This window comes from Garra rufa, chromosome 13 (assembly GCF_049309525.1).
Source record: "Garra rufa chromosome 13, GarRuf1.0, whole genome shotgun sequence".
NCBI classification, from domain to species: Eukaryota; Metazoa; Chordata; class Actinopteri; order Cypriniformes; family Cyprinidae; genus Garra; species Garra rufa.
Genome location: NC_133373.1, coordinates 19034200 through 19050460, shown reverse-complemented (window position 1 = coordinate 19050460; position 16261 = coordinate 19034200). Strand labels below are relative to the sequence as shown.

The window sequence follows — 16261 nt, the reverse complement described above, 5'->3', positions numbered from 1 at the left end:
CTACACAGATATTAGGGTGCACTGGATTACATTATTCATGGTGGCCAACAATATTTGATTGTAAAGTCCCACCCACCGACATTTTTAAATGGAACATTTTGCAGTGTGGTAAGGTCTCTTTGAGGAAATGTTGGGTCTGTTTAAGAAAATCTGACGTCACCGCCTGCGCAACTTATTGCTCATTTTACTGCACCACACCGAACGAATGAAGGAAACCCAAATGAAGGATGAAATAACCGTCGTGCTGAAGGGAGATACAGAGCGATATAAGAGCGGGAAGAATTTCGCAGGACATAGGTTTACCCAAAACATTATGGAAATAAGTTGTGCGCGAGGACGCTCGAAGAATTTGTGAAATGAGCAAAAGTCACATCTGAAGTCCTGGGGTATGACATTATGTGGTACATTTGTGCATATAGATTTTAGTAGTCTTGTTTTGGGGTGAAGTGAACATGAGATGGGTTCCTCAGAGATCTAAATGCATCACGGCTGAAGTTGCCTGAGCTTACATAATTTTTGTTAACTTTGTAAGGGTAGATGGTGAGATTCTGCCAAAACTCTGTTCTTCAGAAGTCAAATCAGATGACCAGGGTTTGTTGTTGTTGTTAATTTAATAGTTAAATACAGCAGCTTTCATATGACTTTTAAAAAGTGTTAAATAGAGATGCATGGAGTGATAGTGCATACTATGTGCATCCAGCAAATCAAACGCCAGAATTATAAATTAGAGTGATGTTTGACTTCAAACATGTTGACAGACATTAGAATATATATAAGATATTAGAACTCGTTCAACAAGATTACAGCTGAAAGTACAGGTATTTATGTATTTATTTATTTGAAACAGTTTTTATGTAGGCTATTTTGTGTCTGGTGTACAATTTGCGCAATGTGGTGGTCAACCAAGATATAGTGCCCAAGAGCTACGTTTTCTGTGTGAAGTTGGAAAAGATGTTTATGATGTAGGAGGGGAAAAAAGGACAAAAAAAGCTTGATGTAAATATACAATTGTCTATCTAAACCAGCTAGCCCTGTGGATTTATTTAAATTTATAGGATTTTTTAAATCAGATAAAATGGGTTGCTTTTTGTGAAGATTATTTATTAGTTCATTTAGATTATTAGGGTTAGTAACTCTTAGATGCTTCATGACTTTTCCTACATCCAATTAACATTTAATCCTCTAAGAAATATTTAAGGCTGTTTAGTTGAGAGCAATTATGTCCTCCTTTTAAGAAAATCCTAAAAAAAAAAAAAAAAAAACTTCTCGTCATCAAGCTGAAAAACCTGATGGCTCTCATCAGGGAACAACCCTCTAAAGGCAGTAATTCAGGACCATGTTGTCTTGCCCAGAATAATTTTAAATTCTGTGTGTGGAAATTTTAAATTCTATATTTAGAAATTATTTTATATATTGTCTTGTAAATAATCCCTTAATTATTTATTTACACACCAATTGTCCTAAATTAATTGTAAATATGAACTCATGTGACCAGCAGCTAAATATGTAGTTTTCAACTCTATGCTACTAATATTCACTACTGGGTAAACGTTTTTTAGAATAATTTTTAAAGAAGTCTTATATGCTTACCAAGGATGCATTCATTTGATCATTACAGTAATACAGTGAAAACATTGTGAAACATTACTACAATTTAAAATAAAAACCAAATCAACTTATTAAAATTAGTTCTGAAGGATCATGTGACACTAAAGACTGCAGTAATGAATGCTGAAAAATATATATTTATACAACAGTTCTTTCTGGTTCTCAAATCTGATTGGTTGAGAACCGTGAGATATTCTACTGGTATCGCTACAGGAACGCCCTTTCACAATTTTGTATCACTCCGCATGTTCTAGCCGGGACAGTTTTTTTCCGAGTGTCATGGCGGACGTCCAAATCCCGTATCATTTTATTATTATTAAATAATACTCTTTGTGTGTCACTGAATGTAGTTTTAAGAGGTTTTCAGGCGAGAATGTACTTGTTTATAGTTCAAATATGCAGTTTGTTAATAAAGATAATGTCTGTTTGAAAATTTGCTTCGTCGTTTTCGGACGTGCGAGAGCCATATAGTCCGGGGGCGTTCTGCACTCATCAATCCACTCAGAGCGCTCTCACCACGGCCAGATCTTCTGGAATTTACCGCTGGCTCTGATGTCTCTGTAGTGGTTACACATGACATGTAATTCATTATGGGTAAATCTAACGGGCAGTCTTTGCTCTCAATAATTTATTATTTGTTCCAGAGAAGAAGATAGTTCATCTAGCATGTTTATGTAAATTCAACGCTGAATGCTGCCTTTACTCTTGACTGAATTGCCTAGCAACTTTTTGATGCCTGTTTTTGTTGTTGTTGTTTATTAAATATTATTACTCAATAAATACAAATTTATATAAACTATATTTTAAATAATGTATTTAATAATAGTTCTTAGTATTGAGTAACGTGCTTACATTCGTGATGGTGAATTTAGTTAACGTTACATTGTTCCGCCTTTAGATGGCGACAAGAGACCGTGTTATGAGTGAGCAGTTAATAGTGACTTTGGGACTTTTAAACTGAAGTTAAGCGGAAGTTATTTTTTTAATTTTTAGCTTCAACAAGTTTGCCACAGCGAATAAATGCACTGAGCAGCAAAATCACCCTTAATAGATGAACAGATATTAACGCTTTCTTCAGTAAACATTCAATCTAATGTCATATCATCGTGAATATGAATAATGAATGCTTCATCATTTGCAGGTACGTTAATGACTCGCTCAGTCCATCTCTCTGTGATAATACTCAAACATGATACAGTGAGGTTTTGATGCAGTAATACAATAGGCTTTCAATGAAGCATCTCAACATTCCTTCGTTACTAGTTCTAAAGTGACGTTTTGGAACTAGTAACGAAGAAGCTTATGCTCAGCTGATCAACCGTCAAACTTTGATTTGAATTCATGGCGGAAGGAATAGTTCGCACAAAAGAGTTTTTTTAAAGACACCCCGTTGTTATTTTTTTATGCATTTACACACTCGTGCCGTCGAACTGTTGTATAAACGCAATATCACACTCGTAGACTTGAGATATGGCTGTATATCGGCACTCTGTGATTACCTACGGTGAATCACAACCGTGCCGATATACAGCCATATCTCAAGTCTACGAGTGTGATATTGCTCATATATTTAAGCAATAAGGTACGAGAGGCCGTGCTGTATCATGAATAAATCACGGCTGAAGGGCGTTGTTAGGCACGATGCGAAGCGGAGTGCCAGCAACCCCTTCAGCCGTGATTTATTCATGATACAGCACGGCCTCAAGTACCTTATTGCTTTAATAAAACGGTTACCACACAATAAAAATAATAAAATCAAAAATATATATTAATTTATATATATTAAGTTGTACGTTTTCATAAAGTAAAATCATTAACTGCCTTCCACTGTAAAAAGTAGTCCCTAACTGCTGCAGCTGTGTTTACGTTGCTAAGGGTGGTTGCTAAGGGGGTTCAATGATACACAAAACCTTTGAGTGAAGTGGTCATAGCAGTGCCGTATCATGAATACGACACAGCTGCTGACCAATCAGAATTTAGGAATGGAACTAACCGTTTTATAAATTTATTTATACTACTGGGCCGTTGAATGCTTGAATCTGATTGGCTGACTAACGTTCTAGAGGTGTGCATTATTTTCAGGGAAACGCACGGCGAACGTAGTTCCAGGCAGCTTTTGACCGCAGTACATGTCTATATCACTTCGCCACACATTTCAGTTATTTCAAAGGTCCTTACAGCCCAAAACAGCTAAATAACCACAGCTACAGTGACACTGGCAAAACTAATACATACGGTAAACAACAGGATAAAAATGACAGATTATGTCCATGTTTTTTCCACAACATTACGTTTTATTATGTACGGAAAGCACATACTCTATTTCTCTCGCTCTCTCTCACTCAGAGACGCACACACATTCAGTTAGCACTCGCGCTAATGTTGTTAGCGCATCTCTGACGATAAACAACTTAAAAACGACATGACAGTTCTCACGCGAGGTAACAACGGTGTGGTCTTGAAGAAAATTAACTTAAAGTTTAACTGTCAGTTAGGGCTGTGCAATATATCGAACGATATTGTGAGGCGCGTTTAGTCAATGAAGCCGGTGCTTTGATTAGTAGTAAATCTCCATCACGTGCGTTCCGCTCAGGTTCCGCTGGAGCGGCAATTGATACACAGAGACGTAAATCTCTGACAAGCTACGCCATATCGAGCTTAATATCGCATTCGATATTTAGCGCGATATGGCGTAGCTTGTCAGAGATTTACGCACCGGTCCGGCTAGAACACGCGGAGTGAGACAAAATTGTGAAAGGGCATTCCTGTAGCGATACCAGTAGAATATCTCACGGTTCTCAACCAATCAGATTTGAGAACCAGAACGAACCGTTGAATAAATATATATTTAAATATATATATAAATATTATATTATATATAAATATATAATATATATGCCGTCCAACTGTTGTATAAACGCAATATCACACGAGTAGACTTGAGATATGGCTGTATATCGGCACGGTTGTGATTGTGCCGTAGGTAATCACAGAGTGCCGATATACAGCCATATCTCAAGTCTACGAGTGTGATATTGCATTTATACAACAGTTGGACGGCACGAGTGTGTAAATGCATAAAAAAAATAACAACGGGGTGTCTTTAAAAAAACCTCTTTTGTGCGAACTATTCCTTCCGCCATGAATTCAAATCAAAGTTTGACGGTTGATCAGCTGAGCATAAGCTTCTTCGTTACTAATTCCAAAACGTCACTTTAGAACTAGTAATGAAGGAATATTGAATTGCTTCATTGAAAGCCTATTGTATTACTGTATTAAAACCTCACTGTATCATGTTTGAGTATTATCACAGAGAGATGGACTGAGCGAGTCATTAACGTACCTGCATCTGATGAAGCATTCATTATTCATATTCACGATGATATGACATTAGTTTGAATGTTTACTGAAGAAAGCGTTAATATCTGTTCATCAACAAGTACATTCTCGCCTGAAAACCTCTTAAAACTACATTCTGTGACACACAAAGAGTATTATTTATAAAATGATACGGGATTTGGACGTCCACCATGACACTCGGAAAAAAACGGTCCCGGCTAGAACACGCGGAGTGATACAAAATTGTGAAAGGGCGTTCCTGTATGGGATTATTTTTGTGTCAATAAGACTGAACGTAACTTTATAAAACTGAACGTAACTTTCCAAGAAACGATCAAAAATATGCCACTGCAAAAGAAGAAGAACACAATGAAAATGAAAAAATGAACTCAGTCGCACGAATTTAACATGCTCTTCAAATATGCTTCATTCTTTGTTAATGATTTTCAAAGAATAGTTTTCGCGAATCATGGATTCTGAACGCGTTGCCACAGCTTTCGCTTACGCTTCGCAAATTTTCGTTTGCTGTTTTGGCACAAACCTCTCGTGGGGGCGGGCTTAACAGCGATCTACTCTGATTGGCTAATGAGCTTTTGATGGACAGTTGCTCTCTGACCTGGAAGCACAGGATATGTCTCTGTTAGATTTGTTGAATTTGTAATACATTGTCAGCACAGCTGTAATTTCCCCAGTTTCATACAATAAAAATCAAAGATGAACATGTTTATTTAAAATCAAGTAACATAAGTAATAAAAACAATATCTTAAATATATAGCCTTGTGTTTTATTTTATTTAAAGGAATGTATTTGCATATTACTTAAAGGGATAGTTAACGAAAATCAAGAACTTCAAAACCAAGTAATCACTATAGGCTAATCATTTTAATTTAATTTCAGTCCTATTGTTATTTTCTTTCTTCTGTGAAACAATAAAGTTATTGTTTTTATTTTTAAAATCTCATCACCTGAAGGCACTGTTCGTACTCTCCTTGCACATGGAATAAAGCTAAGAATGAAATCATAAGTTTTGAATTGTCAGAATACTATATCAATAGAAAAAAATCTTAAGAATAAAAATCAAAGTACACTTTCATATTATTATCCAATTATTTTGATGACTAAAAAATACAAAATAGACACAATGTTTTTTAAATAATTAATACATTTTCCAGCATGAATAAAAATCACAAGAACAATACGTAATGTTTCAGATAAATGTTTAATCATTTAATAACAAATTGTAAAATGCAATACAAATCAGGAATCTGCAAATTTGATAATTCTCTTTAACTTTTATTTAATTGACAAAAGTACAAAGAAAAGATTTTCAAAGTTTCACTGACCAACTTAAATATATTTTGTAAATATAAACGAATTTTGATTTTGATGGCTACACCACACTAAAAAAAAGGTGGGACAGAGGCAAAATAAAAAAGGGTTATAGAATATCCAAATAAGCTGTTTTGGAACAGTTTGTGAGCAGGGTAAATTAGTAATAGGTAAGATTATCAGGTTTGGCTCATCAGAAAGCTATATATATCAAGTGATGCTGCTGGTTCACTGGGCCAGAGCTCATCTCAGATAGTCAAAGAGACAGTGGACATGTGTGCTGTGGCCAGATGAGTTCACTGGGAAAAATTGATGTCTAGCTGTCAGTCCCACTGATCGAAGGGAACTCAAAAATATAAGGCCTAGAAGATTCCTTATCACGTGGCTCCATCTAGTGGACAACATTAATATCACCGCCTTCATCTTTCAGTTAAAATGGCTGATTAGCGAACCAAACATGATAAATTCGTGAAACTAAAGCCGACACGCTACAGGACTGTCATGAATGGAATTTGGTCGGATCGTGCCCAGTAGGTCTGGGTCTGTTCATGGCAAAAAAAGTGTCAGACTGTGTCTAAAGATAATAATCTTAGAATCCAAGAACCAGTCATTGCCATTTGTTTTCACAAAGATTTTTTAAATATTTAATATTTGTCACTGACACCAAGCGCAGCTATAGCGGGGAAGTGTTCCCTGTCATATATCATTCAGCATTAATTTTGTAATTTTATCAAACGTTTTTCTTGATAGTAAAAATCTCTATTGTTGTGATTTATTTCTTGGCTTTTTCAATTCATAAGTTTACGCTGCAAATTTAAATAGTTTCTTTTTTATACAGTCAATAGCCTAAATTATGTCAGTGATTCTCTCATTTTTAAAGATGATCAAGTATTATTTTATTTCGATCGGCAGTCTAACACAAGTAAAAAAAAACGTATTGCCCCATCTATTGAATACAGGCTAATTCCTTAATTTTTAACTTCTTCTAAAAATTTGTTATGACGAATAAATCAACTTTAGGCTAGGCGCCTTCGTCTTCTTCTGAAAAGGCATTAAAAACTCGCCATACTTTAATACTTAATATAAACAAAGCACTATGTATTGCACACCGCAACAACTTTCCAATATAAAAAACTATTAAATCTATTAACTCTTTACTATTCCGCTTTATTTGGAAAAACAAGACAGAATATATTCAAAGGAAAGCTATCATAAGAAATTATAAGGAGGGTGGTCTTAATGCGATAGATTTTGAAGCCATTAACCAGACTTTCAAAATTAACTGGATTAAGTATTGTTTATCTAATAATGAGTTACCCTGGTTTTGGATTCCCAACCTAATATTCAAACGTTGTGGTGGCCTTAAATTTATATTGTCCTGTAACTTTAAGTGTAGTAAATTACCTATCAAACTCTCAAATTTTCATAAACAAGCCCTAGAATCCTGGAAGATTGCTTTTAAACACAACTTCTCCCCGCACACATGTATTATGTGATGTTTCATTAACAAATTTCAGGAGGAGCTCGCGCAGATAATTAACACGGCCAATTCATCATCAGCAATCACTCCCTATCCAATCACTCTCCCTATCCAATTACTACAGTCCCTTTAAATAACCAAGCAGTCCTACCTTCAGCTATCTCTGATTCCAGCATCCCTCCCACCCCCCCCTTTTTATTTCTCTTCACCTCCAGCTAGGGGGGAGCGCTATTGGGTTCGGGCCAAATGCCGAGCTCGGACCCCTCTCCCTGGGCAGGGGGAGTGCCCCGGGCTCGGGAATGACTACCGAGCTCGGAGCCCTCTCCCGGACAGCATGCCAAACACGCTTAACTTTTACGCTGTTTATTATATGCAAAAGCGAACTAGTGAATTGGAACAATGAAAATATATTGTCTGGTAACAAATCCCTTTTTTTCACTGAATGGGTGAATCAAAATATTTTCTATGCTTCTGATTTATTCAATGCTCATGGGGACCTTATTTCCTTTCCTGATTTTGTGTCTTTAAAAGGTGCAACAATCTCAGTAAGAGATTTTAATAAGGTGATTAAAAGTATACCTGCCAGTTTGAAAACTTTGTTTAAAGCTCATTTATGTTATGGCTGTATAAACAATCATTTTCCTACACTTACATTCAATGGAGTTCATGTATTAGATAAAAAATGCAATAACTTTTTTATCAGAAATGCTCTTTCTTCAATTCCAGGATGTCCCTCTAAAGCACAATCTAAATGGAGAATATGTTATCCGGACTCTGATTTGAAAAACTTATGGACCTTTCCTCATAGTCTTTTTATTCCAAGTAAAATGAAAGAACTCCATTTCAAAATTGTTCATAGATACTACCCTTGTAATCTATTCTTGAGCAGGTTCTCTGATAATTTCTCTTCTTTGTGTTCATTTTGTAATACTGATGCAGAATCTATTTTACACCTGTTTTGTCATTGCCCATTCTCAAAGTCTTTTTGGTCAAGAGTTACCATATTAATATCTTTCTGTTTTAACAAAATGATAGAAATGACAGAACCTATAATTTTTTTGTCTGACTTTCATTCTAAAGACAGTAATCTTGTCCATACTGTATTATTGCTTTGTCTTCTGGGTAAATTTCACCTTCATAAAGCCAGAACCATTCATTGTAAACCTAACCTATATATATATATATATATATATGTGTATGTATGTATGTATGTATGTATGTACAAACAAAAAAGACAACCTTACTAGGCAAACCAGGAGCTGGCATGCAATATAAAAAAATACATTTTCCACATACAGTTATGAAATATACCTTTGAGCATAATACAGTACTGGCTACTGATAAAAAAAAAATAGGTGACTGATGCCTTTTTCTCCCTTTCTTCCTCTCACTGAGACACGAGCGAAAGCTAAAATGTTGAATGAGGTGAGTGGCCTCAGTGGCCTCCTCAGGGGCCTCTGTCTCTCACTCTTTCACTTTATTTGTGACACGTGACCTTCTGTGAGGCCATTGAGTTCATATAGAGTGCTGCATTGAGCACAGGCTTGGTCGTCCGCCCACTTTTTTTTACTCTCTCTTTTTCTCCTGCAGCTTGGCGGCTTTGGGAGGGGCCGTACTCAGAGACAAGCTGCAGTGGCAGCAGCAGACAGTGAAGACTTTCCTGGTGTGTGTGGGTTTGTGTGAGACAGACAGACAGAGAGAAACATTAGAGAAGGTAGTTGTGCCTGTGAGTTGTAGGTCTGTGTGAACTCTTGCATTTGCTTGGCATCCTTGTGAGTAAATGGTTCTTCAGTGTGTATTTTTGTGTGTACTTGTCTAAGACATTTTGTCATTACAGCGGTTCTTAAAGATTATGTGATTGCATGTCAGCTAACTTTCTTTCTTAATTTTTTTTGGGGGGCTTGCAGACTTTGCTTTTCATTTTGTGTAAGTGCATGCACGTTTTGAGTAAGAGGAGTACCTGCATCTCTTAGTTGCTGATGTTTGAGGCAGGGGGAGGGGAAGTTCACATGGAGTTGTTGTTTCAGACGGCTCTGAGGCAGGAGAACGCCGTTCTTTTTCACTGCATTCCAAGCAGCCAGAGGCTGCATAGCTGTGGGGTGCATGAAGGGCAGCAGGTTTTAATAGTCAGACCTCAAAAACTACAGTTCAAGCTATTCCCCAACTGGTTTATTCTAATACTATATTCTAACTGTTGTGCCTTTTAAACAGTGTGGCAAAATATATACGCAAAATTTTATTAAAGAATTTTGTTGTGAATAAATTTAATTGTGTACACAATTTCCCATTGACTCTTGACCATGACTTAATTGATTCATGACAATGAATCAATTAAGTAAACAAAATTATTTTAAATTCTTCTTTACATTTAATATACACATACAGATTAAATGCACCACTCATGAATGGAGTTAAGCAATTAAATTACTTAAAATCATTATTATAAAGTTAAAAGTTAAAGTTATTATTTAAAAAAACTATTTAATTTAAAGCAATTTGAATTGAACTGAATTCCTTTAAATGTTTAAATGTTTTGTACAGGGTTTCTGTGAGTCCTTAAAAAGTCTTACATTTAAGACTTGCAATATGGTTCAATGTAACGATTAAACTTCAAAAGGTTATGATTTAATTGAATAAATATAGCACAAAACATTTCAAAGTGAGGTTTATGCAGTTATTTTATTTTTTATTTTATTTTTTGTCCAGATGCAATGTCAATATATTCAGTAAGAATCACATTTTTGGATAGTGCAAACATGCTTTGTGCTTAAACAGTGGGATAAAGCTAAAAATATAAGTCAGCTTTATAAGTCAGAAACTTTTTTTCCTTGGTTTCCTACAGAACACCTGTCCTGCTTAATGTCTAGGCAGGAGACATCCATCAGTTCCCACCTTCTGATCCTGGTCCGAGTCAAAGGGACAAGAGGGTTTTCTCTCCAGCCACAATGAGTGATGTTGTCATTATAAAAGAGGGATGGCTACATAAGAGAGGTAAACATTCTATGAAGCTTTCCCCTAGTTTCAGATGCAATACTTGTGTGAGAAACAAGCAAAAACAAATTCCTTTTTTTTTTGTTTACATCATCTTTATTAAATCATGTTAGTTATCCAGGTAAGGGGTGGTTATGAACCTAGTCCCAAGCAGTGCCGCACAGATAAACATTTAAAAAAAAAAAAACCTAGCCTGTCTCACAATTAAGAGTAGGGATGCACCAAAATGAAAATTCTTGGCCAAAGCCGGACAAAATTTAACACTGGGCCGAAGGTCGATTACCAAACACGTTTTTTTATGTTTTTTCCCCCATGTTTTTTTGCAATTTTTTCCACCATTGCATAAATTTAATAGCCAAAATGTGTCTCGCTTAAAAAAAAAAAAAAAATCAATTACAAAACAACAATTTAAAAATATTTACTTAACACTGAACATTTTTAACATTCTAGTAGACATTATAGCCTACCAACAAAGCACAATTTAACTTAAAATTAATAAATTAGTCAAATAATATACTTTGGCCATTTTTAAGAATGTGTTTTTTAATGTACAAATAAATGCAGCCTTGCTGAGCAAAGGAGAATGTTATAATAAATGTATTAATAGAGCTGTTGTAATGATTATTATCATTATTCTTGTCTTACTTTTTTTTTTTTTTTTTTTTTTTTTTTTACAGAACAACAGTAAAATTACAATGTTAACATTTATGAATGTTTACTTTTAATTTGGCGGAAACCCACAAAAAAGACCTCAGTACTGCTTTTTGCTGACAGCAGCATTATTGAATTATTGAATTATTCCCATTATGTTGTTTCAGCGCAGATTTTCCTTGCGCTTTGAACTTTGAACCCTGGCTAACGCTCGTGCTGAGCTGTCAGAATGCATACAATTTGTGTGTGTATTAGACAACATAACGTTCTGTAGTTTATTTACTAATGGTTTAAGGCCATTTCGCGATTTCAGTCATCATACAGTCATTTCGGTTGCCGAACATTCGGTGCATCCCTAAATAAGAGTCCAAACTGCATTAGGATTTATGCACTAAGTCCAACAGAAGCTGCACAATCTGCATATTTATACAAATTCAAGACAAACATCACAACCGAAACTTAACAGCTATTTGTTTCTGCCTGACATTTTACTCTCTTCATTTGTATTGAGTTGAGCTGCTCTCAGTGCTTTCTACAATTCAGTGTCAATTCCACAAATCACCTTGCAAGTGTGAAGCTCAGCTTCCACTGGAATTAACTGAAAATGCCTGCTCTGCTCCACTCGCTCTTCACCAGTGTACACACCGTCAGTGACAATGCAAAAGGCTGCATGTGCCTATAGTTTTTACAAAAGATCACATCCTTTTATATTTTCCTTCTTTTTTTTATTTATTCAGTGTTTTTAACATCGGCCAACATGCATGTACTGTATGTGTCAGTGAGAGGATATTACTGTGTTGCACTCATCAAAGCATGGACATTTTGAGCGCATGTCTGTCCTTGCAAACTACGGAGCATCAGAGTCATTGGGCCAAATAGGCAGATGCAACAGTATATAGGAAAAAGACTGAGGGTGTGGAGAGCAGAAAACAGCAAAAAGGCTGAATATAAAGCCTGAGGCACTCTGGGTGTTTACTATCCTCATTTTGCCAGGGCCTATGAGGCATGGACTCCCGGACAGTATAGGGCTGTGTGCTTCTGTAGACAAGGTCATTCCAGTTCAGCTATGCAGACAGAAACCACCCGTAATGGCACTCTAGGCCCAGATGAAAAGCAGTTCTGCCTTTGCCTGGATTTATGCTGCTTAGTGTGGCAGCAGGCTTGTTTTGCCCACAAGGGATTTAGGGAGGTTTTTTTTTCCTATGTGTGGCCCTGGGGGCATGCAGGACACTATTGAATATTTTTTGTTCATCTGTTAATTTTTTGCATATATATTTTTTCATCAAAACTTTATTTTGCTCATTAGTATAGTTGGATTTGTTTGTTTTCAAAGATGCTCACCTAAAGACTTGTTTATAATCCCCTTTACTAACTAAGTGTTCCTCTGCTCATTTGTCTATAAACTTAGCTGATGCCCTTAAGCAGAAGGAAGTCCCTGAGTAAAAACGGTGTCTGTGCTTAATCTGGAACAGAACAATTTTCAGACAAACTTGTTGATGTTTTTTTTTTTTCGTTTGTTTATAAAATTATATATCACACTGATTATTTTATTATCAGATTATATATCACTAGTGAAAATTAAATTTTCTCAGAAGAAGCTTCTTGACACAAGATAAAAATTGATACATATACAAAAATGCCTCTTAATAAAAAAATATTTTTTGTCATACATTTAACAACATTAATACATTATCAACAACACCCTCTCTGTACGATCATGTGTTATGATCTTATTGTTCACATGTTTAAGTGTGTATATCAGTGCAGATATGAGTCAGCAATAGCAGTAGCTCATTTTTAAACTGCTTGTGGCCATGCTATCTTTTGTGTCGCTTCCTGTTTTCAAGAATCTGAAACTTAGTTACCAGAAGTCCCACTAATGTGGTGACCTTAAAATAAAAAAAGACACAGAAACGAATATACAACCATAAAACCCCAAACACCAACAGCAGTAATGGCTTCTTGTTGTTTTTGGGTCAATTTATGCAGGTGTATGACATCCACTCTCGACTGATTAATAATGTGAACATCTACATTTCACAGAGACTATCTTGGTCTTATTTGATGTTAGTGTTTTTCTCTCTTTTTTTCTCTAGTTGAGTTTGTGTGAACCTTATCTTAAGTGAGTTATTCAGAACTAAACAGCAGTTTCCTGTTTGTTTTGATGACTGTAGATTAGCTGATTAAGTAAAGACTGTTTATGGTGAAAGTTCTCAACCTTCTCTTTTATAAGGGTTCAGGGATGCCCCTTTTACTAGTATTTACCTTAAAGTACTGCAGGGTACTTCCCCAACAAGAAGAAATTGACTAGTCGTAGGTGTAGACTTGCTGTCTGTGTGGTTTAAAGAAGAACAGCCTGTGACAAGTGTACTGTAAATTGTGTAGTTTACCAGAATTTGTCATAGAAACTGGCTGCCTGAGTGTCTACATTAGAATAGAAGCAGTACTACTCAACCTTAGTACTTATTTTATTTTATAACTCTTATTTTATTTCCTGATTGTAAACCTTTAATTCTTATGCAGTGTAACAGGAAAGTAATTTTTATTGTTGAATAAAAGCAAATATCTGACACTAAATCTTATGATAGCGTATAAGATAAATATTTGGATAGTTTACATGAGGAAGTTTATTAGTGGAGTGGTGTTACATTATACTTAATCTAAAACTAATTTATTTGTATTTTAAGCTTTATGTATATTTCCCATATCATGCAGTTTTACAACTAACTTGGGGACTACATGGAAAATTTCTGCTATTACAAATGTCACACCACAAAACTGTTTAGGAGAAAAGGTGATTAAATAATAAAAAAGCTACAAGAAATGGCAACCAGTAACAGCACATTACATATGACAACACATAAAAAAAGACTTCCCATTTTATTTTTTTTTCCTTTTATAACTTTTTGTATAACTGAAAATCTTGATGTTAATATAACATCATATATACATAATGAGCATAACAGACTTCATCAAAAACATTTCTTTATATATATCACCAAAAGTTTTTTTGTGTGTGTTTAAATGTTTCTTTATAATAATAACATAATAGTGTATGTATTTATGTATTTAGTGATCCATGTTAGCAGAACATACATTTACTAAAATATTAATACATAAATGTTTCCATGTCATGTTTGGAAGTGCTTTGTTCCACTGATCTGTTTATTTCCAGGAGAATACATAAAAACATGGAGACCAAGATATTTCTTACTCAAGAGTGATGGAACATTTATTGGGTACAAAGAGCGGCCACAAGATGTTGACCAGCTGGAAACTCCACTCAATAACTTCTCAGTGGCCCGTAGGTAGCCGTTTTGTTTTATCAGTTTGCAGCGGAACACACACAAACACTGTGCTTGTTTGCTGTATTTGTCCCCTTTTCTTTTTCTAACCCCCCTAAGAATCCCAAAATAACAAAAAAAAACACTCTTTCTCTCTCTCTCTCTTGTATTCTCTTAGAATGTCAGCTAATGAAGACAGAGCGACCGAAGGCAAACACTTTTATTATTCGGTGCCTGCAGTGGACTACTGTTATTGAACGGACTTTTCATGTTGAGACCCCAGAGGAAAGGTTGGTATGTTATATTCAGAAGCAGACAGTATACAGTACTGTTCATTTGTTTTGCTTGAATTCATCATAGCACTCTTCACTGAACAAAAGAAAGCAGTAAAATAAGAGTTACCCTGCATAATTTTTTTTTTTTCATTAGAGAGGAGTGGACAAAGGCTATCCAGGCTGTGGCAGATAGTCTACAGAAGCAGGAGGAAGAGAGAATGGACTCTTCATCTGACACCATGGACATGGAGATGTACCTGTCCAAACCTCGACTCAAAGTGGTAGGAGTACCCGTTTATTTTCTTGTCCTCTCTCTACTGTTTGTATACAAATTGAAATATAAAGTATATTTCTTTAGGTTAAAATATTTTTTTCCTAATTTTAAAAAAGGTAAAACAACTCTAAGTAAACAGTTTAGGATGAAGTGAACTTCAGTTTGCTCAGATAGTGAAAAAAGACTAAATAAAATATTCTGTGCAAAATATATTTTTGAATTTTAAAGTGATATTGGATGTTTTAAAACTGTATTTCTAAAATATGTTTCTTTATGTTATGTAGACAATGCATGACTTTGAATACCTCAAACTTTTGGGGAAAGGCACTTTTGGTAAGGTCATACTGGTGAAGGAGAAAGCCACAGGCAAATACTATGCCATGAAAATTCTTAAAAAGGAGGTGATAGTAGCAAAAGTAGGTCCTCTGCTTATATTCTGTTTACTTTTTCCAGTAACTTTAAACATTGTTTTGTGTATTTGCCTGAACAATGTATTTTGGAAAGTTCTAATTGTATGCATAAAGTGTAGTTATTCATATAAGAAGTTAATGTCATTTTATGTCACAATGTTATGTCATTACTTATTTATAGGATGAGGTAGCACACACACTTACTGAAAACCGGGTCCTCCAGAACTCCAAACACCCTTTCTTAACAGTAAGCTGATGTTATCATAGTAGAGAGACCGTAAAGATTAAAGAGATATTTTAGAATTAGCGATTATGACAGTTTGTCATATATACTAGTATATGTAATTTAAGGAACATTCCAGGTCCAGTTTTTTTACAGGATTTTTTTTTTTATATATATATATAATAATAATTTTATTAAGCAGGGGCAGATCTAGAGTATTATTTATTAGGTGGCATAAGGACTATGCGGGGTGGCAAAACTAAAGCAAGCATCCATGTATAGTTCTTGGGAATGTGCATAAACATTTGTGTCCATGAATATTTCTTTCAAAATAACCTAATTTATACTGGTAATAATTACAAATAAATAACAAAATATCAATATCCAGAGCACCAA

At 35.2% G+C, this 16261-nt stretch overlaps 1 protein-coding gene across 3 annotated transcripts in view; it reads left to right on the top strand.

Annotated features, from left to right (window-relative positions):
- Positions 1 to 208: 208 nt before the first annotated feature.
- Positions 209 to 16261, top strand: part of LOC141348658 (RAC-alpha serine/threonine-protein kinase-like) — a 29627-nt gene continuing 13574 nt past the window's right edge. The window contains exons 1-7 of one of the 3 annotated variants that reach the window (XM_073852933.1): positions 209 to 386; positions 10600 to 10748; positions 14575 to 14703; positions 14862 to 14973; positions 15113 to 15239; positions 15517 to 15648; positions 15824 to 15889. In XM_073852933.1, the coding sequence (XP_073709034.1) occupies positions 10703 to 10748; positions 14575 to 14703; positions 14862 to 14973; positions 15113 to 15239; positions 15517 to 15648; positions 15824 to 15889 (612 nt within the window). In that variant the 5' untranslated portion in view covers positions 209 to 386; positions 10600 to 10702. Of the gene's footprint in view, positions 387 to 9390; positions 9530 to 10599; positions 10749 to 14574; positions 14708 to 14861; positions 14974 to 15112; positions 15240 to 15516; positions 15649 to 15823; positions 15890 to 16261 lie in introns of those variants that run through there. The other 2 variants (XM_073852932.1, XM_073852934.1) reach the window with 2 other exon arrangements.